The sequence below is a fragment of the Myotis daubentonii genome, chromosome 5 (genome assembly GCF_963259705.1).
Source record: "Myotis daubentonii chromosome 5, mMyoDau2.1, whole genome shotgun sequence".
NCBI classification, from domain to species: Eukaryota; Metazoa; Chordata; class Mammalia; order Chiroptera; family Vespertilionidae; genus Myotis; species Myotis daubentonii.
Window position 1 is genome coordinate 34,093,508 of NC_081844.1, and position 24,190 is coordinate 34,117,697.

At 51.6% G+C, this 24,190-nt stretch overlaps 1 protein-coding gene across 1 annotated transcript in view; it reads right to left on the bottom strand.

The window, feature by feature from the left end:
* Window positions 1-24,190, bottom strand: part of HCN2 (hyperpolarization activated cyclic nucleotide gated potassium and sodium channel 2) — a 30,171-nt gene that overhangs the window by 3,898 nt on the left and 2,083 nt on the right. The window contains exons 2-6 of the mRNA XM_059697483.1: window positions 15,453-15,876; window positions 14,696-14,857; window positions 13,164-13,382; window positions 11,855-12,001; window positions 37-277 (exon numbers count right to left, since the gene is read on the bottom strand). Of these exons, the coding sequence (XP_059553466.1) occupies window positions 37-277; window positions 11,855-12,001; window positions 13,164-13,382; window positions 14,696-14,857; window positions 15,453-15,876 (1,193 nt within the window). The remainder of the gene's footprint in view (window positions 1-36; window positions 278-11,854; window positions 12,002-13,163; window positions 13,383-14,695; window positions 14,858-15,452; window positions 15,877-24,190) is intronic.

Here is a 24,190-nt window from a genome sequence, read left to right on the forward strand (position 1 = left end):
TTGTACTGCCTGTTCCCTGGTCCCACAGACACTAACCCCCGAAATAGGAGCCATCGGACAGCTTCATCTCCTTGTTGCCCTTGGTGAGCACACTGACCACGCCATGCTGTATGAAGTACATCTTCTTGCCAATGGTGCCTTCGCGGATGATGTAGTCACCGGGCTGGAAGACCTCGAACTTGAGTTTGGTCAGCATGGCGGTGACAAAGTTGGGGTCAGCATTGGCAAACAGTGGCATTGAGGCCACCAGCTTCCGGCAGTTGAAGTTCACAATCTCCTGTAGGGGCAGGAGGCAGGGTTGGCATCTGGATACAGTTTGAGCTGTTGCTTCCATCTCAATCTACCTTTGGGGCTTGTTTCACCTCAGTTTCTTCGTCTGTGAAATGGGTTTAACACTTAACGTCTGAAAGCCAGCCTTTTACTTAAAAATACTAGAGGTTTTGCCACTAAAGAATGGAGCGAGAGCCAGGCTAGTGTGGCTCAGTGGTTGAGCACTGACCAATGAACCAGGAGATCAGGGTTCCATTCCTGGTGCATATGCCCGGGTTGCAAGCTCAAGCCCCAGTGTGGGACCTGCAGTAGGCAACCAATGATTCTCTCTCTCACCATTGATGTTTTCATCTCTTCCTTTCTGAAATCAACAAAAATATATTTTAAAAAAAGAATGGATCAAGAAAATACATACACTATTCCCTATAATTTACCACTGTATTGGCAATGGTGGCCATGAGACAAGAAAAAGCAATTGCAAACATAAAAATTGGAAAGGAAAAATTAAACTATCTCTTTACTATCTCCTTTAATGTGACTGCCTAAAAAACCCTCAGGAATCAATAGAAAGCTATAATGGAAGTTAGTCATACTAGCAAGTGATAGAAAAATAAACGAAGCCCTATCCAGTTTGGCTCAGTGGATAGAGCGTCAGCCTGTGGACTGAAGGGTCCTGGGTTCAATTCCAGTCAAGGGCACATGCCTGGGTTGCAGACTTGATCCCTACAAGGGGGTGTGCAGAAGGCAGCCAATCAGTGATTCATCATTGATTTCTCTCCCTCTCCCTTCCTCTCTGAAATCAGTAAAAATAAATAAACATAAAAACTAAGAACATTAAAATAAACCAACATGGAAGAAGTCAGGTTGACAGTTAACCTTGACAAAAACGCTGGGAGACTTAAATGTTTCCTGTTTGAACTGGGTGATACATGGGGATTTCATTTTATACAACATCGAGTGCCCTTACGACATGAGTTTTCTCTAAGATGTATTTCAATAAAAAGGAAAACTCACCTTAAAAGAAAATCAACAGCTTTTGTATACACACAGTAACTTCTCAGGGAAGGCATAATGGATGAGCCCTGGCTTAGAAGTTGCTTAGAGCATCTTCCCAATGCACTAAGGTTGCGGGTTCAATCTCCAGTCAGGGCACATACAAGAATCAACCGATGAATGCATAAATAAGTGAACAACAAATCAATGTTTCTCTTTCTCCCTCTCTAATTAAAAAAAAAAAGAAAATATAATGGATGAGAAGATCCCATTTACACCAGCATAAAGAGCTACACAAACAAATGTGGCCTGAAGGTAATAAGCCATGTCCAAACCTATATAAGGAAAACTGGAGAACGCTCCTGAAAGGCACTAAAGGAAACATGAACATACCGTGTGCTCTTAGACAGAAAACCTAACAGCCTCACTGTCCTAAGGATGAAAGACATCCAGCCGCATGGCTCAGTGGTTGTAGACTATGGACCAGGAGGTCACGGTTTGATTCCCGGACAGGGCACATGCCCAGGGTGGGGCTAGTTCCCCAGTGTGGGGTGTGCAGAAGGTGGCCAATCATTGACATTTTTCTCTCTCCCTCTCCCTCTATGAAAGCAATAAAAATACCTATTTTTCAAAAAGAATAGAGCTACCACATGATCCAGCAATCCTTCCAGGTATTTACCCCCCCAAAATCTTTTTTATAACTTAAAAAAAAATTTTTTTTTAATCAGAGAGGAAGGGAGAGGGAGAGAGAAATAGACACATCAATGATGAGAGAGAATCATTACATGCCCCCACACTGGGGATCAAGCCCACAACCTGGGCATGTGCCCTTGACCATAATCGAACCCGGGACCTTTCAGTCTGCAGGCCAATGCTCTATCCACTGAGCCAAACCAGCTAGGGCTACCCAAACATTTTGAAAGCATTTAGTCATGAGAATATAGGTATCCCTATGTGGACTGTGGCCATATATGGCAACAGCCTAAGTGTCCTTTGATGGGTGATTGGATAAAGAGGTGGTATGGAATACTACTCGGCCATAAAAAGGATGAAGTATGGCCATTTGCAAAAACATGGATGGATCTTGAGAGTACCTTGCTAAGTGAGATATGTCAGATGGAAAAGGATAAGAACCATATGATTTTATTCATGTTGGATGTAAAATAAAAAGCAACAAATGAACAAATAAACAAAGTAATTGATACAGACAACAGGAAGGTGGTTACCAGAAGGGAAGAGGTGGGGGGGGGGACAAAGAGGGTAAAATATATGGTGATGGTGGGAGACTAGGCTTCAGGTGGTGAGCACACAATAGACTATATAATAAAAGCCTAATATACTAAGCGACCTGTCATATGGTTGTCCGTTCAAAGCATAATATGCTAATGATATGCTAAGGGCGCTCAACCACTCGCTATGATGTGCACTGACCACTAGGGGGCAGACAGTCAACCAGTTGCTATGATGTGCATTGACCACCAGGGGGCAGACACTCAGACCGGTAGGTCAGCTTGCTGCTGGGGTCTGGCCAATTAGGACTGAGTGAGATGAGCTGGATATGCCCTGGAGCCCTCCTGCTGTCCCTTCCCAGCTGGCTAACCTCCCGTGTTAGGTACCTGATTGTGCACCAGTGGGGTCCTTCGGCCTGGCCTGCGCCCTCTCACAATTTGGGACCCCCAGGGGATGTTGGAGAGCTGGTTTCAGCCCGATCCCACAGGCCAGGCCAAGGGACCCCACTAGTGCACAAATTCGTGCACTAGGTCTCTAGGATAGATGTATATAATAAAGCTGTTCACCTGAAATTTATGTAATTATGTTAACCAATGTTACCCCAATACATTTAATTTTTTTAAAAATAGCATGGTAGTGGCATAAAAACAGACATATACTAGTAGATCAATGGAAGAGAATAGAGAGCTGAGAAATCCTTGCTTATATGACCAATTAATGTAGGATAAAGAAGAAAAGGGATATACAATGGGATAAAGATAGGTTCTTCAATAGGTGGTATTGAGAAAACTGGGCAGATAAATGAAAAAAAATTAAATTTGGATCACTTTCTGCCCTGGCCCGTTGGCTCAGTGGATAAAGCGTCAGCCTGCGGACCAAAGGGTCCTGAGTTCAATTCTGGTCAAGGGCATGTACCTTGGTTGCAGAATTCTCCCCCGGCCAGACCCTGGTCAGGCGCATGCAGGAGGCAACCAATCAATGTGTTTCTCTCACATCGATTTTTCTCTCTTCTACTCTCTCTAAAAATCATGGAAAAATATCCTCAGGTGAGGATTTAAATAATAAAAAAATAAATTGGATCACTATCTTACAGTATATACAAAAATGAACTCAGATTAAAGACTTAAACATAAGACCTGAAACCAAAAAATTACTAGAGGAAAACAGTAAACTCTTTGACATGGGTCTTAGCAATCTTTTGTTGTTAATTCTCACCCAAGGATATTTTTCCTTTTTAAATATTTTATTTATTTATTTAATTTTAAATATGTTTTTTATTGATTTTAGGGAGAGAGGAAGGGAAAAGGATAGAGAGAAACATCGATGAGAGAGAAACATAGATTGGCTGCCTCCTGCTCTCCCCCTACTGGGGACCAAGGCCACAACAAGAGCATGTGCCCTTGATGGAAAATCGAACTTGTGACCTCTTGATTTATGAGTCAGTGCTCAACCACTGAGCCACAATGGCTGGGCCTGAGGATATTTTTTCCATTACTTTTCAGGGAGAGAGTGGAAAGGAGGGAAGGAGGAAGAGGGAGAGAGAAACACTGATGTGAGAGAAACACATCAATTGGTTGCCTCCTGCACATGCTCCAACCAGGGGTGGGAAGTGAAACCATAACCCAGGTATGTGCCCTTGAGAGGGAATCAAATCTGAGACAGTTCAGTGGGCAGGCTGATGTTCTAGCCACTGAGCACATCAGCCAGGGCCTAAGCAATCCTTGGGTATGTCTCCTTGGACAAGGAAAACAAAAGGCAAACAAATGGAACTGCAGCAAACTAAAGTTTTTGCACACTGAAGAAAACCACAAAATGAAAATACAACCTATTGAAGGTGAAAAGGTATTCACCAATGATACATCTGATAAGGTATTGATATCCCAAAATATATAAGGGAAAATAAACAGAAAAAGAAACAAAAACAAGACAAAACAAAACAAATATATAAGGAATCTATGCAACTAACACCAGAAAAAACAATCCAGTTAAAAGATGGGCAGAAGACCTGAAGAGACATTTCTCCAAAGAGGACGCACAGGTGGCCAACGACACGAAGAGGCCCAATGTCACTAGTCATCAGAGAGGTGTAAATGAGAGCCACAGTGAGGCCTCGCCTCACATCTACCACAATGGCTCTTACAAAAAGACACGAAGAGTGAGGTTGGTGAGGGTGTGGAGAAGGGGACCCTGTGCCTGTTGGTGAAACTGCAGACTGGCGCAGCCACTGTGGAAAATAGAGGTTCCTCAAATAATTAAAAATAGAGTTTCCATATGACCCAGCAATCCCACTTCTGGGTATTTATCCAAAAAAAACAACAAATACCAATTTGAAAAGGCATATGCACCTCTGTTTATTTCATCATTATTTACAATAACCAAGATATAGAAACAACCTAGGTGTTCATTCATAGGTGAATGGATAAAAAAAGTAGCCCAGCCAGTGTGGCTCAGTGGTTGACCTATGAACCAGGAGGTCACAGTTGGATTCCCAGTCAGGGCATATGCCCGGGTTTTGGGCTTGATCTCCAGCGTGGGATGTGCAGGAGGCAGCTGATCAATGACTCTCTCTCATCATTGATGTTTCTATCTTTCCCTCTTCCTTCCTCTCTGAAATCAATAAAAAAAATATTTTTTAAAAGAAGTGGTATATACAGATTGTACCAAAAAATGTATACACTCTGAATAATTATTAATTCGAATGGGTTAAATCTGAAAAGAAACATCAGTTGAGTTATCAGCTGTTAAAGTGTGTATACATTTTGGGGGGACACCTACATATACAATGGAATATTACTTGGCAAAAAAAAGAAAAAAAAGAATGAGCCCTAACCAGTTTGGCTCAGTGGATAGAGCATTGGCCTGTGGACTGAAGGGTCCCGGGTTCGATTCCAGTCAAGGACATGTACCTTGGTTGCAGGCACATCCCCAGTAGGGGGTGTGCAGGAGGCAGCTGATCAATGTTTCTAACTCTATTCCTCTGTAAAAAGTCAATAAAATATATTTTAAAATAAATAAATAAATGAAAGAATGAGCCAGGCCGGCGTGGCTCAGCAGCTGAGCATCGACCTGTGAACCAGGAGGTCATGGTTTGATCCCTGGTCAGGGCACAACACCTGGGTTGAAGGCTCGATCCCCAGTAGGGGGCGTGCAGGAGGCAGCCGATCAATGATTCTCTCTCATTACTGATGTTTCTCTCCCTCTTCCTTCCTCTCTGAAATCAATAAAAATATATTTAAAATAAAATAATGAGCCCTGGCCAGTGTGGCGCAGTTGGTTGGAGCCATCATCCTGTACATCAAAAGGTAGCAGGTTTGATTCCCAGTCAGGGCACACAGCCAAGTTGCAGGTTCAATCCCCGGTCAGAGCGCAGGCAGGAGGTCACCAATTGATGTTTCTCTCTCTCTCTCTCTTCCTTCCTCTCTCTAAAATCAATTTTATTTTACTTATTTTTTAATGTTTTTTATATTAAAACTAGAGGCCCGGTGCACAACAATTTGTGCATGGAGGAGGGGGTGTCCCTCAGCCCGGCCTGTACCCTCTCCAATCTGGGATCCCTCTCACAATCCGGGACCGCTGGCTCCTAACCACTTGCCTGCCTGCCTACCTGCTTGATCACCCCCAACTGCCCTCCCTTGCCAGCCTCATCGCCCCCTAACTGCTTGCTCCCCCGCACCGGCCTGATCACCCCTAACTGCTTGCTCCCCCGCACCGGCCTGATCACCCCTAACTGCTTGCTCCCCTGCCGGACTGATCTCCCCTGACTGCTTGCTCCCCCACACCGGCCTGATCTCCCCTGACTGCTTGCTCCCCTGCCGGACTGATCACCCCTAACTGCTTGCTCCCCCGCACCGGCCTGATCACCCCTAACTGCTTGCTCCCCCGCACCGGCCTGATCACCCCTAACTGCTTGCTCCCCTGCCGGACTGATCTCCCCTAACTGCTTGCTCCCCCGCACCGGCCTGATCACCCCTAACTGCTTGCTCCCCTGCCGGACTGATCTCCCCTGACCACCTCTGCTTCAGCCCCCGCCCCGTGGCTTTGTCCAGAAGGAATTCAGACGTCTGGAAGATGTCTGGTCGATCCGGTCTAATTAGCATATTACACTTTTATTAGTGTGTGTGTGTGTGTGTGTGTGTGTGTATTTTATTGACTTCAGAGAGGGAGAGGGAGAGAGAAACATCAAGGATGAGAGAGAATCACTGATCGGCTGTCTCCTGCACACCCCCTACTGGGGATCGAGCCCACAATCAGGGCATGTGCCCTTGACTGGAATCCAACCTGGGACCCACAGTCCACAGTCCGACGCTCTATCCACTGAGCCAAACCAGCTAGGGCTAACATCAATTTTAAATATATATATAAAGAATGAAATCTTGCCATTTGCAACATGAATGGACATGTATGTCTATGGTTATTATGGGTATTATGCTAAGTGAAATAAGTCAATACAGATAAATACTGTATTGCTTCACTTGCATATGGAATCTAAAAAATAAATAAAAAATAAATGAATAAACAAAACAAAATAGAAACAGAACTACAGATATTGAGAACAAGTTAATGGTTGCCGGAGGGGTGGGGATGGGAAAGGGAATAAAAAAATAAATGAGGAGAATGAAGATGGTGGCATAGGAAAACACTGGTACTTGTGGCCTCCCACAACCACATCACAATTACAACTGCAGTACAGAACACCTATCATTCAGAACCACCTTGAAAGCTGGCTGAATGAAGCCTTACGACTAGAGGAGCAGAGAAGAAAGCACTCTGAGACTGGCAGGAGGGAAGGGGGGCAGAACCAGAGGGCCCGACACCCCCCGTGGACCGCTCTTCTCAGTCGGCAGGGAGACTGTCCCTGCAGAGGCTGCCTGTGAGGAGCGGAGGGCCCAGCCCCACACCAGACCCCAGCCCAGGCTCCCGGTAACTTCGGGCTGTAACAACCAGTGGGGATTGGGGCTCAGTGACAAGGGAGGCTGCTGGAGACCCAGGTGCAAATCTTAAAGAGCCAGTGCACAAACTTAGTTGAACTCTATCCCTCTGAGCTCCAGCGCCAGGAGGTGTTGGGGGACCCAGAAACATACCGGGAAGAACTGGATTGTCTGGCATTGAGGCAGGAACTCGGGGCGCTTTCTCCCAGATGGGGATTGTTTCCTGTGCGCAGACCGCCCCTGTCGCAGGGCTGACTGGCAGGCGCCATAGCTGAGTCTCAATCAGCCTTGGCATGGTCGCCAACCGGTGGTCGGTGGGCCACTGGTGGCCCGTGAGGTCCGAGAGGTTGGTGAACGCTGGCCTAGAACACACTGTTTGCTCCACCTGGTGGTTCCGGAGAACCCGCCCATCCAAGCTGTTTGCAGCAGCTTTTCTATATGAACGGCCTGTCCTGGCTCAGGCTTCAGACTTTGTTAAAACCTCTCAAATAAGCTGCAGCTGGGGTCAGCATGCCCCAAACTTAACAATAAAAGGCCAAAGACCCGGCACTAGCACCAGCCTGCTTTGCTTCACAGCTAGGTCTTGCCTGGGCACTTCCTAGCCCAATACAAATAGCAGGCATCTGCAGATTTCTCTGTAGCTCCTGCCGGGTGGCCCCAGGCAGTGGCTGACTTTGCACCGCCCTGGAGACTCTAGAGCACTGGTTCTCAACCTTGGCTGCACATTAGAATCACTTGGGAATCTTTTTAAAATCCTGATTTCTGGGCCTCATCTTCCAGAAATTCTGTTTCTTTGTTATGGGTTGGGGTCACAACATTAGTAACAAAGAAACAGAATTTCCGGAGGATAAGGCCCAGAAATCAGGATTTTATAAAGGTCCCCAGGTGATTCTAATGTGCAGCCAAGGTTGAGGACCACTGCTCTAGAGCCAGTCAGACCATACCAGATTACAGCTCTACACACCCACAAGCGACACACAACACACTCAGGGGGCAGACTCAGTAACCACCAAAGCCCCACTGAAGCAAGTCCTGCTTCATAGGGTGTCTCCTGCACAGCAGCTCTCCCACTGTAGTCACAGCTGGTGCTCACAGCCAACTGACCTGGAGGTCAATTCCTCCCAGTGACATCAGCAGCAATCAAGGCTCAACTACAACAAGACTTTGCAGCCCACACAGGGGTGCACCTAGAGTGCCCAACTCAGGTGACTGGGAAGGCTGAGCCACTGGACCTACAGGACACCTGCGACACAAGGCCACTCTATCAACTCAAGGAGACATAGCAGCTCTACCTAATACATAGAAACAAACACAGGGAAGCAGCCAAAATGCGGAGACAAACATGTCACAAATGAAAGAAATGGAGAAAGCAAACTACTGGATATAGAGTTTAAAACCATAGTTATAAGGTTACTCAAGGATCTTCATGGGAGCTTCAAGGGACTTAGTGAGACTTTCAAGGATCTTAATGAGAATGTCAAAGATATGAAAAAGGACCAGTCAGAAATTAAGCATGCACTGACTGAAATAAAGAATAATCTACAGCTCTAGCTGATTTGGTTCAGTGGATAGAGCGTTGGCCTGCGGACTGAAGGGTCCCAAGCTTGATTCCAGTCAATAGCACATGCCTGGGTTGTGGGCTCGATCCCCAGTAGGGGACATGCAGGAAGCAGCGGATCGGTGATTATCTCTCTTCATTGATGTTTCTATCTCTCCCTCTCCCTTCTTCTCTGAAATAAATAAAAATATTTAAAATAAATAAAATAATTTAAAAAATAAAAGAATAATTTACAGGGATTCAACAGTAGAGCAGAGAACTCCAAGAATCAAATAAACAATTTGAAATATGAGGAAGCAAAAACCATCCAATCAGAAAGCAAAGCCCTAACCCAGCGGTTCTCAACCTGTGGGTCGCGACCCCTTTGGTGGTCAAATGACCCTTTCACAGGGGCCGCCTAAGACCATCCTGCATATCAGATACTTACATTACCATTCATAACAGTAGCAACATTAGTTATGAAGTAGCAACGAAAATAATTTTATGGTTGGGTCACAACATGAGGAACTGTATTTAAAGGGCCAGAACGTTGAGAACCACTGCCTAACCGGTTTGGCTCAGTGGATAGAGCATCGGCCTGTGGACTCAAGGGTCCCAGGTTCAATTCCAGTCAAGGGCATGTACTTTGATTGCGGGCACATCCCCAGTAAGGAATATGCAGGAGGCAGCTGACCGATGTTTCTCTCTCATTGATGTTTCTGACTCTCTACCCCTCTCCCTTCCTCTCTGTAAGAAATCAATAAAATATATTTTTTTAAAAAGAGAAAAAATTAAAAAATATGAAGATAGTGTAAGGAGCCTCTGGGACAACTTCAAGTGTATCAACATTTGCATTATGTGGGTGCTAGAAAGAGAAGAGAGAGAGCAAGATGTTGACAACCTATTTGAAGAAATAATGACAGAAAACCCCCTACCTCGTGAAAGAAATAGACTTACAAGTCCAGGAAGCGCAGAGTCCCAAACAAGAGGAACCCAAAGAGGCCCACACCAAGACACGTTATAATTAAAATGCCAAGGGTTAAAGACAAAGAGAAAGTCTTAAAAGCAGCAAGAGAGCCCTGGCCGGCTTGGCTCAGGGGATAGAGTGTCGGCCTGCAGGTCCCAGGTTCGATTCCGGTCAAGGTTGTGGGCTTGATCCCTGGGGGGGACATGTAGGAGGCAGCCGATCTATGATTTCTCTCATCATGGATGTTTCTATCTCTCTCTCCCTCTTCCTTCCTCTCTCAGAGCAATAAAAATATATTTAAGAAAAGAAAAGAAAAGAAAAAAGCATCAAGAGAAAAGCAGTTAGTTACCTACAAGGGAACACCCATATGACTGTCAGCTGATTTCTCAATAGAAACTCTGCAGGCCAGAAGGGAGTGACAATAAATATTCAAAGTGATGAATAGCAAGGACCTACAACTAAGATTATTCTGCCCAGCAAAGCTATCATTTAGAAGGTCAGATAAAGAGCTTCACAGACAAGAAAGAGCTAAAGGAGTTCATCACCACCAAACCAGTATCAATGAAATGTTGAAGGGTATTCTTTAAGAAGAAGAAAAAGATAAAGATAAAAAATGCTAATAATAAAATGGCAATAAATACATATCTATCAACAACTGAATCTAAAAATCAAATGAACAAGAAATCTAATGAACAAAATAAACTGGTGAATAAAATAGAATCAGCAGCATGGAAACATGGAACAGAGTGATGAATCTCAGAGGGAAGGGGGGAGGGGGACGGGAAGAGATTAACCAAAGATCTTATATGCATATATGCATTAGCTATGGACACAGACAATAGGGTGGTGAAGGCCTGGGGTGGGGCAGGAAGCGGGTGGAGGGGGGCAATGGGGGGAGAAAAGAGGGACATCTGTAATAGTCTCAACAATAAAGATTAAAAAATAAAAATGAGTGAAACTATACAAGCATTAGAAAAAAACATCTTCCCTCCTCAAGGCCTTTTCCTAGCTGTGCCCTCCACCTGGGGTACCCACAGGGTCACAACACCTCAAGATGTCACCTCCTTCTCCCCTCTGTGATCCCGTCCTTCCCAAAGCTCCGCCCTCTGGACCTCCCTGAGCGCACAGTGCAGGGCTCACAGACTCGCTCAGTAGCTGCTTGGTGAGTGCTGTGGGTTGAATCATGTCTCCCCAGAAGGTACGCTGAAGTCCTGAACCCCGGGTCCCTGGGAATGTGACCTTATGTTGAAATAGGGTCTTTGCAGTTGTCATTAGTTAAGATGAGGTCACACTGGAGTAGGTGGGCCCTGAATGACTGACATCCTTATAAGAGGACAGACACACACACACAGGAAGCGGAGGTGGAGATCCGGGTGATACAACTCTAAGCCCAGGGTCACCCATGACTGCTGGCTACACCAGAAGCAGGAAGAGGCAGAAAGGACCCTGGCAGGAGGCTCCGTAGTGAAACAGCCCTGTGACACCTTGATCTCGGACTTGTGATCTCCAGAATCTGAGACACTAAATTTCTGTTGTTTTAAGCTGTCCAGTGGGTGGTCATCCCTCACGGCTGCCCCAGGAATCTTGCCCAGTGTCGCACCGGCTGAGGGGCAGAGCTGGAATTGACTCCACAACCCTCCTAAGCTGACTGGCTCCAGCCTTCCTTCCTCTGCCTTCTCCCGCTGTCTAACAGCCCCAAACAAGGTAAGTAGTATGGGCTTAGGTCAGGGTTAGGGACCCAGGGTGGCTGGGGCATCATGGGAGTGCAGGAGGCAGAGGCCCAGGGAGGGACACTGGTGTGTGTACAATTTAGCTCGAGTCCTTCATATTGCAGCTGGGCCAGTCCCTCCTCATCTTGGGGCCTGGGAGCTGGATAGCAGGGGAGTCTCAAACCTTACCCAACCCGAGGGCCCTGTGGCCCCGCCTCACCTCTCGCAGGGGCCCGTTGAGCTCGCCCAGGATGCTGTCCTCGTCGAACATCTTGCCCTGGTAGCGGTGCTCATAGTAGTCGTGGATTTTCTGTCGGAAGTCCGCAGGCAGCTTGTGGAAGGACATGTACTGCTCCACCTGCTTGTACTGTAGGGGCGGCATGAGGGGCCGAGGTCAGTGGCTGCTGTTCGGGGAACCCCTGCCTCAGCCTAAATGGGCCCCCAAGTTTAACTACAACCACAACAGGCACAGGACACCCAGTTACATCTGAGTTTCAGATCAACAGCAAAAATGTTTCGTGTAAGTGGATCCTGTGCAATACTTGGGTTACGCTGATGCTAACAGAAGTTACTCCTTGTGTCCTATCCCTGACAGCTTGACCCCAGGCCCCCAAGATGCTGGTCCCCCATTCCAGAGACCCCCAACTCTGCCTATGGCCCTGGTGCCCCCTCCCCCAGGATCTTTCTATAAACCCTGGGGATGTGGCAGAGGTGCCAGGCCCTGCTGTCCCCAGGATGGCACCCCCAGGGGTGCCCCAGCTCCATTTCCACTCCGGCCCCACCCAGCCACAGCTGCCCTGAGCTCAGCAGAACCCGTGATGGTGGGCGGGTGGCAGCACCAGCTCATGTTTGGGTGTGAGGCCGTGGCTTCCGGACAGCCAGGGCACCTGGCACTGGGCCCAGCTGACCCGGCTAACCCGACTGGCACTGCTGGGGGTGCTCACAGCTGCCCAGCCAGGGTCAGCCAGCTGGCAGCAGTGCAGGATAGATAGGGGCAGCAATGGGGTGGGGGCCAAGCTCACCCTTGGCCCTTAGAGAAACTGAGGCACAGGGCAGCCATCAAGGCCATATTCCAGAAAGGGCTGGTCTACGGGGCCAGCACCTGCTTTCCCTCAGCTTTTCCAGTCCCCGGGCCCTTGGACTAGTCGCATGGAGGCTCCCCCAACCCTGAGGCCAGGTCCAAGTGGCTGAACGTATTTGCTCCCCCAGTGGCCTCCCCCCACAGACCTGGCTGACCAGCATGTACGCAAGTGACCCCAGTCCTCTTAGACCCTGCTCAGTGCCTTCCCTGCCATAGCCTCCCCCAAGCCAGCCTGAAACCCCAGAATTTCACCTCCAAGAGAGGCCCCCCTGTGTTCCCTGCTCCCAGAGAGCTCCCTGATGCCTCATGGGCTGGCCCTGCCCTGTTTGGACCCCCTCACTTCCATCCCCCTCCTCGGCATATGTCCCTTCCGGGCTCCAGACTTCCCTCTGGGGCCCCCACACCCCCCACCAGGAGCTGGAGGAATAGTGGGGTGGGCCCCCCAGACCTTCTCCTGGTACTGGCGCCTCGAGGAGTCCAGTGACTGGATGAGGGCTGTGGCGTGTCCGATGAACATAGCGTAGCAGGTGGCACCCACGATCATGCTCAGCATCGTCAGCCAGATGTCCGTCATGCTCTCAGGTGCCTGCCGGCCGTACCCAATGCAGAGCATGTGGCTCATGGCCTTGAAGAGCGCAAAGGAGTAGAGCTCGCTCCACGAGTGATTCTGCAAAGCCACACAGGTGGGCAGTGGGCGGGTGCTCACAGCCCCAGGGCCCAGCTGCCTGTCCTCCCCCCGGCATCCAAGGTGGAGAGCTTCCCATGTCCAGGGACAACTAAGAAACTAGACTCAGGCAGGTGATGTGACGTGTGCGCGTGTCACAGTGAGTCAGCACCAGGAGCAGGTCTGGAGCTGCTTCCTCACTTCACTCCCGGAGAAACTGAGGATCAGGGGGGCCAGAGTCCGGCCCTGGGTGCTCAGGAGCCCCACTCCACCCCCCTGTGCAGCCTCTGCTTAGGATGGGTCAGAGGATGTGAAAGTTCAGGGACCCTGTGGACGGTGAGCTGGGGACACCAGAATCCGATCAGAGGGCAGGAGGGTGGAGGCATCTGGCAGGGCCAGGAGGATGCTCTCCCCCCCGCCCCCCGCCCGTCCTCAGTTAACCCGGCTGTGGGAGGGGGCAGTGGGGCCCATTCAGGAAACAGGACAGCATGCCCGGGTGTCCGGCCAGACAATGAGAGGCCTCAGCCAGCAGCTGTGCCAGGCGCTGGGTGCGCGCCTGAGGATGTGCCCTCTCTGTCTCTCGCCCATCAACGCCCCCATCCCTCCTCCCTCTCCTGCCCAGCTCCGAGTGCTACCCACCCCACCAGTGCCAGCAGCTCAGCACTCCAGGGGTGGGAGAAAGGCTCCTTGTGGTGCTAAAGAGCACCCAAGACTCGCCCTTTTCAACAGTGGGCATCTCAGCTGGGCAGCAATTGGTGACTGGGTCTCTCCATGGATTGTTATATTTTACTAGTGGCCCGGAGCACAAAATTCATGCACTGGGTGTGTGTGTGGGGGGGGGTCCCTCAGCCCAGCCTGGGCCTTTTGCAGTCTGGGAGCCCTCAGGGGATGTCTGACTGCCACGAAGGCGGGAGAGGCTCCCGCCACCACCGCCACACTTGCCAGCCTTGAGCCTGGCTTCTGGCTGAGCGGAGCTCCCCCTGTGGGAGCGCACTGACCACCAGGGGGCAGCTCCTGCATTGAGCGTCTGCCCCCTGGTGGTCAGTGTGCATCATAGCGACCGGTCGTTTTGCCGTTCGTCAGTTTGCATATTAGCCTTTTATTATATAGGCCGGGCCATGATACCACATTCTCATTTCTTTCTTTTTTTTTTCTTTTGAATAAATGATGTACATTAGAAAGTAGACTGGGGGGGGGGGGGAGTTGTTATAGTCACTGGAATGATCAAGGAGCTGCCTGTTCCTGGCCCCAGAGGGGCGCTATTTTGGGTCCCCAGGACGAGGCCCGGGCGGGCGCGGCCCAGGGCGGGCGCTTACCACCATGCCGTTGATCGACACCCAGCAGTTGCGGGGGAAGTCCTGCAGCATGGGCACCAGGAACTGCAGGCAGCCGTCCCAGTGGCACAGCAGCAGCATCATGCTGATGAGGTTGCAGATGCGCATGACCGCGCTCGCCAGGTCGTAGGTCATGTGGAAAATCTGGGGGCGGGACGCAGTGAGGTAGAAAGGAGCCCCCCCACACCGCCCCTCGCCCCGCAGGACCCAAATCCCCTCCCAGCATCCCACACTCCCAGGAGGCCCTGCTACCTCTCTGGTTAGTGAAATGTCCGGAGGGCGTGTAGGCAGGACCACTGCCCCTTCCAGCTACCCTGTCCCTGCCTGCTTCCCCCCTCGGAGCCTGTCGCTGCCTTGGAAACTGGGGGTGACATCACTGGGCATGGGCGGTCCCGACTTGGGGGACAGGGACATGACTTCGCTTCCCTGGGCCTCAGTTTCCCCACTGCCACACGGAGCTGTGGATTCCTCCTCTTACAGGGCAGAATGAAGGAAAGGGGAGCAGATGTGTCAAGAGTCCGCTGTGTTCCCTGTGACCACAGCCCGTGGCTCCGCCCTGCAGGGGCCCCTGGGACCCCACCGAGCCCCACTCCACGCCCAAGTTCTATCCCCTGTGGTGCAGGCCCTTCACGGCAGACTTTGTGACCCCACCCCCGCCCTCTGCTGCGCCCCGGAACCCCGCCGGCCTTCTCCTGTGGCCCCGCCCCTGCAGCACCGGCCCCTCCCACCGCGCCCTCACCTCCTCCCACTGGTGGATGTAGCGGATGAGTCGCGACAGGCGCAGCAGCCGCAGCAGGCTGAGGATTTTGGTGAAGCGCACGATGCGCAGGGCGCGCGCCGTCTTATAGACCTCGGAGTCGATGCCTTTCTCCACGATGAGGAAGATGTAGTCCACGGGGATGGAGGACACGAAGTCCACCACGAACCACGTGCGCAGGTACTTCTTCTTGATCTTCTCAGGGTCCAGGATGATCTCCGTGTTGTCCTCGATCACGATGCCCGTGCGGAAGTTCAGCACCAGGTCCATGAGGAAGAACGTGTCCGAGACCACGTTGAACACGATCCACGGGGCCGTGGTCTCGTCCTTGAAGAAGGTGATGCCCACCGGGATGATGATGAGGTTGCCCACCATGAACAGCAGCATGGTGAAGTCCCAGTAGAACCTGGGGAGAGGCGTGCGTCAGCCCTGGAGCCCGGCCCACGCCGTGCGCTCGGGAGGCCTGCCCTCCCCGCTGTGCACCTGCGCCGTCGAGGACCAGCCCAGATCTCTCCTCCTCCAGCAAATCCGAGACGGTGGCGCCAGTGCAGCCAATGTGGACTCTGTCTCCAGGCGGGGGACCTCCTGGAGTGGATTCCTCCTCTTACAGGGCAGAATGAACTCCTTACAGAACCCCACAGCCCGCTGGCTGCCCCAGCCCCCCAGCCCGAGGCCCTCTCGCTGGCTCAGTTCTGACCTTCCCTCCCTGAAGAAGCTCCAGGCCTCACAAAGCCTAAGGAAGAGGTCGCCCAAAAATTGACTAAAACTTTCCTTTGACCAAAACACCCAATGTGCCTGGCGTAAGGGTGGAGTCCAAGGGACAAGAAAGGAGAGGGAGGCCAGGGTGGTGGGGAGGGGGTGGTGGTGGCAGTGCAAGGAGCATGATGGCCGGTTCAGTGGGGGCGCCCAGGGTTGGAGAGTGCAGGGTGGGAGCTGGACATGTCAGCTTGACCTGGGGATCCAGGACACCAGCACCAGCAGGTGGGCGTCCAGGTGCTTGTATTTCCATTGCAGGAAGCACCCCGAGTGCCACAGACAGGGAGGGGTGCCAGTCCAGCTGGGGAAGGTGGCAAAGACCAGGTGGGGCCAGGGGCAAGGGCCGGGACTGGGAGGAAGCTGAGCAACAGGACTTGGCAACTGCACGGACATTTGGTGCGAGAAATGCGCCTGGAAAAGGGATGACGGGCTGCTTCCATTCCCAAATACAAGACCCCGAGGTCAATTCCTAAATTCCACCTGGAGAGCGCCCTCAGAACGGCCCATCCCCTCGAGGAACAGCTACAGCTGGCCCAGCACGGTGTCCTGAATAAAGTGGTCATGAGGACAGACAGACACAGCGAAAGGCCACACGGACAAACTGCCGGCTCGCAGCAATCAAGCAAATGTGAATCAAAACCACTCGGAGGGAGAACTGCCAGTTCCTCAAAAAGTTAAACTGAGTCGCCATACGATGCAGCAATTCCATCTTAAGATTGAAAGAAGGGCCCGGCTGGGGTTGCTCAGTGGATAGAGCGTCGGCCTGAGGACTGAAAGGTCCCAGGTTCGATTCCAGTCAAGGGCATGTACTTTGGTTGCGGGCACATCCCCAGTAGGAGGTGTGCAGGAGGCAGCTGATCAATGTTTCTAACTATCTCTCTCCCTCCCTCTCTGTAAAAAATCAATAAAATATACATTTAAAAAAAAAAAGATTGAAAGAAGGGCCCGGCTGGAGTGGCTCAGTGGTTGAGCTTCGACCTATGAACCAGGAGGTCACGGTTCGATTCCCAGTCAGGGCACATGTCCGGGTTGCAGGCTCGATCCCCAGTGTGGGGCGTGCAGGAGGCAGCCAATCACTGATTCTCTCTCATCATTGAGGTTTCTATCTCTCTCTCCCTCTTCCTTCCTCTCTGAAATATATATATATATATATATATATATATATATATATATATTAAAGATTGAAAGAAGAGACTCAAACAGGTACTGTGCTCGCATGTTCACAGCATCACGATTCATAACACCAAAAAGGTGGAAACAACCCAAATGTCCATCACTGAGCGATTGTGGTCCACCCACACACAGGAATATTACTTGGCTATGAAAAGGAACGAAGCACTGACACTACAACACGTGTAAACTTTGAAAAAACGATGCTCAGTGAGAGAAGCAGACATAGAAGGCCACTCAGCGTGTGATTCCAATTATGTGAAATGTCCGGACAGGCAAATCCATAGACACAGGAAGTAGGTTCATGGTTGCAGGGGTGAGGAGGGGGATAGGGAGTTTCCGTTTTGGAAAATGAAAATGTTTTGGACATGGATGGGATGAGGGGTGCACAACACACTGTGATTGTACTTAATGCCACTCAATTGTACGCTTTTTTTAAAAAACATAAATTTTTATTGATTTCAAAGAGAAAGGGAGAGGGAGAGAGAGATAGAAACATCAATGATGAGAGAGGATCATTGATTGGCTGCCTCCTGCACGCCCCACACTAGGGATCAAGCCCGCAACCCAGGCATGTGCCCTTGACCGGGAATCGAACCTGGGACCTTTCAGTCCGCAGGCCAACACTCTATCCACTGAGCCAATTGTACACTTTCAAATGAGTAAATGCCAAATTTTAACACACATACATATGTTAACATTATAAAAAACAAACAAACACGAAGGCTGGGGGTCTCAGTGATGAGCAGCTGCCCCAGATCATGGGTCTGAAACCACACCTGCTGCCTAGATTCAGGCAAAGGAGGGTCTCGAATTTTGAACAATTATTTGATTTTTCCTTTAATGTGGAGGGAAAGGCACCCCCCCCATCATGTCGGCCTCTCAGGTGTCTCTTGGGGTCTTCAATCCCCAAGTGGGTTTGTGCGGGCTCTCCTGTCGGACCAGCACTCGCCCCATCATGGCTGGAGACCCCACGTTCACTGAGGGAAGGCGCTGTCACATGTAGGTGGGGCATTGCCCGGAAGGACCCTCAAAGCCTGCAACTCCCTGGGCTCCTCCCGGATGGACAGAAGAAGAGACTGAGCTTCTCAGTGGCTGGAGGGACTCGCCCCAACGAGCACCCGTAAATAAAAAGCCGTAAGCCCTAGCACTGGCTTGGCTGCAGTGAGCTCCCTATTTTGGTAGCTGCTGTAAATTGGCTCCTTTCTGATGGCGCTGTGAGAGCTATTAACACCACGCCTACCGGCTGGTGTTCCACTCCAGGGAATTGATCCCAAGGAAACTGTCCAAGAGGAACAGAAAAAAATTAAAAAGTTATTTGCACCAACATATTCACAATAGCTCGGCCTGGGAGAGCCAAAGGCTGGAAGAGACCCAACATCTAACACTGTGGTGGCAGTGGCCAGAGCCGGCCGACACCCACTTTTGCCCACTGGCAGGTGTGACCTTGGGCAAGTCCTCCCAGTCCTTGGGAGCCTCAGTCTCTTCTATTCATCCCGGGGGAGCCCAGGGCGTGGCAGCTTTTGAGGGTCCTCCCAGGGAACCGCCCGCCCACATGTGATGGAACCTTCTCGCAATGGTGGTGGGTGCTCTGGCCATGATGGGAGGGCACCGGTCCTATGGGAGAGCCCTGGACAAACCCATCTGGGGTGGGTTAAAGACCTGGAGGGAACTGAAGGGCTGACTTGATCTGGGGGTGGGTGTTAAGGGCAAAATCAAATGATTACTAGAAATTCCAGACCTTTTTTCACCTGAATCTAGACAAGGTGTGGGGCTCAGGCCCCCCCTCTGAGGCACCTACTCATCCTTGAGACCCCAAGGCCTCAACATCCAATGGGATTGAGGGGCCCCACCTGCTCCCAATACCCAGAGCATCCACTATAGAGTTCCTAATCCCATCCTCACCCTCTCTGAAATGAGAACTTCTACCCCCATTTTGGGGCATACACCCTGTTACAGAGCAAGCAAGAAAGAGTAACAGAGGGCCAGGGCGGCCTAGAAACCACCAGGGGGCCTAGAAACTATCTAAATGACCACAGAGCATGAGGGCATCCTTGACATGTGACTCTCCAGACATTCTCTCCTTTTATTCTTGGGGTGGGGGAGGTAGGGACAGGCACCACACTTCCCCACTGACAGACGAGAGAGGTGCCACAGCCAGGGAATTGGGGCAAGGCATTGGAACCCAGAACTGCCACCCCCAGGGCCTGTCCTCTGTCTACTGTCCCGCTGTCTGGAACTCTGCCCACAGGCTCTGAGCCTCAGCCCGATCACATGCTGTGCACTGTCTTCCCATTCTGCGTGGTGTCCCCTGGGCTTTTAAGGTGCTAGAGCAGAAGGCAGGGGACTGAAGAGGGGCTGATGGGCAGGACGACCTGGTACCATGCACAGGACATCTCACCTGCTCCAACTGGATGCCCCCAAGTTGGCGTGGGGCTTGTCCCTTGTCCTCTCCAGCCAGCCTGGTCCCCCCAAGGGGAAACTGAGACTGGGGGTAAAGGAACTGGGTGGAAGGTAGAGGAACCCAGGGTATGTGCCCCAGCACCCTGCCCACCCCCTTGAACCGTGCAGCCAGGGGCCAGTCACTCTCCTTCTCTGAGCCCCAATGCCTCATCCGCCCAATCCCAGCAGCCCCTTCCTCATCGGGCACCCCAGGTACCACCAGGGCACAGGGACCACTGGGATACTGTCAGGCAGCCAAGCAGGAGCTGATGCACGGTCAGCCCTCAGTTACTCAGCACCTCCAATGACCACAGTTAAGTCCTGTATTTTAAAATGTCTCCTAACAAATAACAGTGGAGCCCTTGCTTCTGTGGAAGCACCCATATCCCGCTGCTCCTTCCAGGAGGGCAGTGGACGGACTGGCCGGTTCACACAGAGAAAAGCAGGCCAGAGAGGCACAGGGAGGGGAAGGCTCATCAGCAATGACCCCTGCCCCAGGCCCAGGCCCCTCAGCCCCTGCACCCTATAGATGCGAGAGGGCCTGCAGCCTCTTCCAGGAGCACCCACACAGGCTGGTGACCTCAGTGGGGCCCTGCTGGCTGCCACCACCCTGAGCTCAGTTCTCCTCTAGCAGCTGCCCAGCTATTCTCTTGGCTCAGACAATCTGAGGCATGGCCGGTGCTAAGTGACAGGACCCAGGCAGCCAGACTTCCCAGCAGGAACTGGGTTGAGGCCCCCACAGCCACTGGTGGAGGCAGCCGGCTCCCTCCCTCCCTCCAGGATGCGAGAATCCAGAACCGTGGGAATTACATATCTGGCAAATCTGAGGGATTAGGGGCCAGGTCTGTGATTAAGGGAGAGCGGGGACGGAGGATTAGGGGCCTGAGCCCTCGGATGTAGAGCTATAAGAGAGGCGAGTGTCAGGGATTAGGAAAGGGATAGTCCTGCCAGGGAAGATGCCGGATTCCCAGCTTATCCCAAGACAGGGCGGACTGTGGGGTTGAAGGTGTGCCCGGCCATGAGGACACCCAGTGACCAAACAGACCTGGCCCTCCCTCAAGGCCCAAACTCAGGTGGGGAGACAGGTGTTCCATAAAACAGATAAATAAAAGGGGTGCTTCAGAGGGACCACTTTAGCCAGGGTGGTCTGGGAGGACTTCTTGCAGCAAGTGGCATTTGAACGGATTATGGAGAAGGAGCCCTTGGTTGAGTGTGGGAGGCACTGCACCATGGCAGAGGGAGCAGGAAGTGCAAAGGTCCTGTGGCTGCAGTGGGTTCCCCTTTCAAGGCTGGCTGGGTGGCCTGGGGCTGAGCAGAGGGGAGTAAAGGAGGTGAGAGGAGATGATGGGAGGGGACAGATGGTGGCTTTAAGGGCCTTGGGAGTTTGGGCCAGGGAGGCTTTAAGTGAGGGAAAGATGGACTTACGTGTACCTTGCGACGCCTCTGCTGGCAGCCAGAGGCCAGGAAGTGGGCAGAGGGTGGCATTCGACAGATGAGATAACTTGTGTTTGTTGGATTTGAAGTGGGTTTGCTGATGGGGGAAGTGCGGCAGGGTCTGGCCTAAGCAAGCAAGCGGCTGAGGAAGCGCCTCCCTCCCAACCCCAAGCATCCCCTTGAGAAGGCCTGGGGAGGTGAGAGTTTAAAGCAGGGAATTCCGGGACCAGAGGTTTGAAATTCTAGCGGGAAGCCTCTGGAGTGATGAGAGAGGCTTCGGTTAACTCCAGCCCTGACCCCTTTACAAGGATCATGGAGTTAACTTCCTCCCAGATGGAGGGTGGGCCGGGCCTCAATCCTCCCACCTGGGAAATGGGTTTTTTCACTGCTCCCAACTCCAAGTGCTTCATGTTGGGTCTGGAGCCAGGGAAACCCTAGCTAGCCCTTGGCCCTTGGCCCTTGGCCCACCCACTCTGGATAAAGTGGGGTTTATTCCTATGAGAAAGTGTAGGGATTTGCAGAGAGTCCCCCATCCTGATCTCCAGCTGATCCTTTGGGCCATCGGGGGGCGGGGGGACAGGGTGTTCAGTCCTGTAAGTTTCTTCAAGTCAGCCTCCCCTGCTACCCCAGTCTGGGGGACCGCAGAGGACATGACACAAAAACAAGTCAGCATCCGCAGATCCTGGCTTTGTAGAAACTGCTCAGAGGGCCAGGAAAGGGACCAACTCATCTCTTTCCTCCCATATGAGGCCTCCCAGCAATAGACAGTTCAGGAACATTATACTGAAAATCAACAGCAATAGGAAAGACTCAAGTCAGATCTCAGAGGCACGTACAGACTTAAGAACAGATGAAAGGCAGCAAGGAAGCCACTTGCCTAAACTCTCTCTGGGAGGACTCCACCCCCAGGTGAGAGCTCCCCTCAACCTGCCCAGCACCCAAGCATGCCCCTCAGGGAGTTCAGAGATGTCGTGGGCACCCACCGTGACAGGGATCTCTATAGACCCTCATGCCCATGGTGGGGGACTGATGGGCAAGTAGACAACCCCAAGTGAAAAGGCAGCAGGCACAACGCGGGTGGGAACAGCAGGCGCGCGTGCTGAATGGGATCCTGGGGGAAGGGGCTTGTAAATGGGAGCTGGAAATCAGAAGCGCTGGGGCGAGGACATGTGTGGCAGGGGGACCAGCTTGTACAAAGGCTATCATTCCACAGGAAGGAGAGGAGAACCGTGTGAGGTTTGAGGCCTGGCGTGATGCTGGCATAGCTGTGAAAGCCAGAATACCCCCTTCTGCTCATACCACCACCATCTCACATTTGGGAAACTGAGCGGGGAGTTCCAGAAAGGACTCGAGACCAGTCATAGATGACACGGGGGCTTGCAGAAGACACCCTCCACAGTGCCGTCTTGGCTGAGATGCGTCCCGCCCACGGGCCTCTGTAAATGCCCTCCTCCCTGCACACGCCATGCAGCCCGCACAGAATGAGGCACAGCCAGGGCTCTTCCAGTACCAAACAGTCATTGTCCTGTTCTCGGTGCCAGCCAAGTGCCAGGCCAGTGTGCAGGGACAGGCTCCACGGCAAGCAAAGAAGTCATAGCTCAAGGAAGTGGAGACTGTGGCCCTAGGTGGGACCCTGGGGGCTGCTCAGGAGGGAACGTCCACCTCACCGCCCCAATTTCCATTTACAATCAGGAATGGTGTGCAGACACGGACACCACTGGAACTGGTATCTGCATCTTCGGGGTTTGAGGACACAGGGAAGCCAAAGTGGAAAAGTGGATCCAGAAAGGCCCCTCCCCCTGCTCTGTGAACTGTTTGTTCTTGTTTTGTTAATCCTCACCCGAGGATTTTCCATTGATTTTTAGAGAGAGTGGAAGGGAGGGAGACAGATATAGAGATGATAGCGATAGACATAAACATGGAAGTGAGAGAGACACATTGGTTGGTTGCCTCTCATACTTGCCTGACCCGGCTGGGCTCAAATCTGCAACCCAGGTACGTGCCTGTGACCAGGAATTGAACTTGCAGCCCTTCCTCGTGAGGGACAACGCTCTAACCACTTAGCAACACATCCAGGTGCTCCCAATATCTTGATCAATCCCCAGAATGCCTTTTCCTTCCATGTCTTCTTGGCCTATATGGCACATGGCCAGAGGCCAGGCTGCCCAGTAGTCAAGAACATGGATGGGGCCAGCCTGCCTAGGTGCAAATACCTGATCTGCCCTTGACTAGCTGTGTGGCTTTGGGCAAGTGACTTTACCTCTCTGTGCCCCACCTTTCTCATATGTAAAATGCAGGTAGCTGCAGCACCACCTCACAGCTGATGTGAGAACTAAATCAATATTCCCAAGGTGCTCCTACAACACCTGGCCCAGGAGGGGCTAAGGAAGCATTGTTCTGGTCATGTGCTTGGAGTCTGTCTCCATGTTGGATCAGAGGTTCTAGATGTGGCACAGTTCTGAAAGCATGGGGGTTGTAGAGGTCCTGCTGCACCTCAACTTGGCAGCAGCCTAAGTTTTTCAATTTGACTGTGGCTCCCCTAGTCCCAACTACAGGCCACCCCCCACTTGCTCATCCTATTTTACAATTATCTAACCAGCCCAGACCTCATGGCCTGCCCAGGATCCCACAGGCAACTGTGCTCAAGGGACACAGGATGGGGAGCCCAACTGCTCCCCCCAGCACCCCTCACCCACGCCTCACACTACCCCTTCTGCGAAGAAGAGGAAGCCTAGGACCACCTAAGTGCTGGAGGGCTGAGGGGATGGTTACTTTCTCAGCCATCTCCCCCTGCCTACCATGTCCTCAGCGCACTGTCTCAGCCAGTTGGCACTAGCTCCCCCTTTTCATAGACTGGAACATGACCCTTCACAGCTGAGACCCAAGCTCTCCCGGCCTGTACCATCTACAAAGGAATG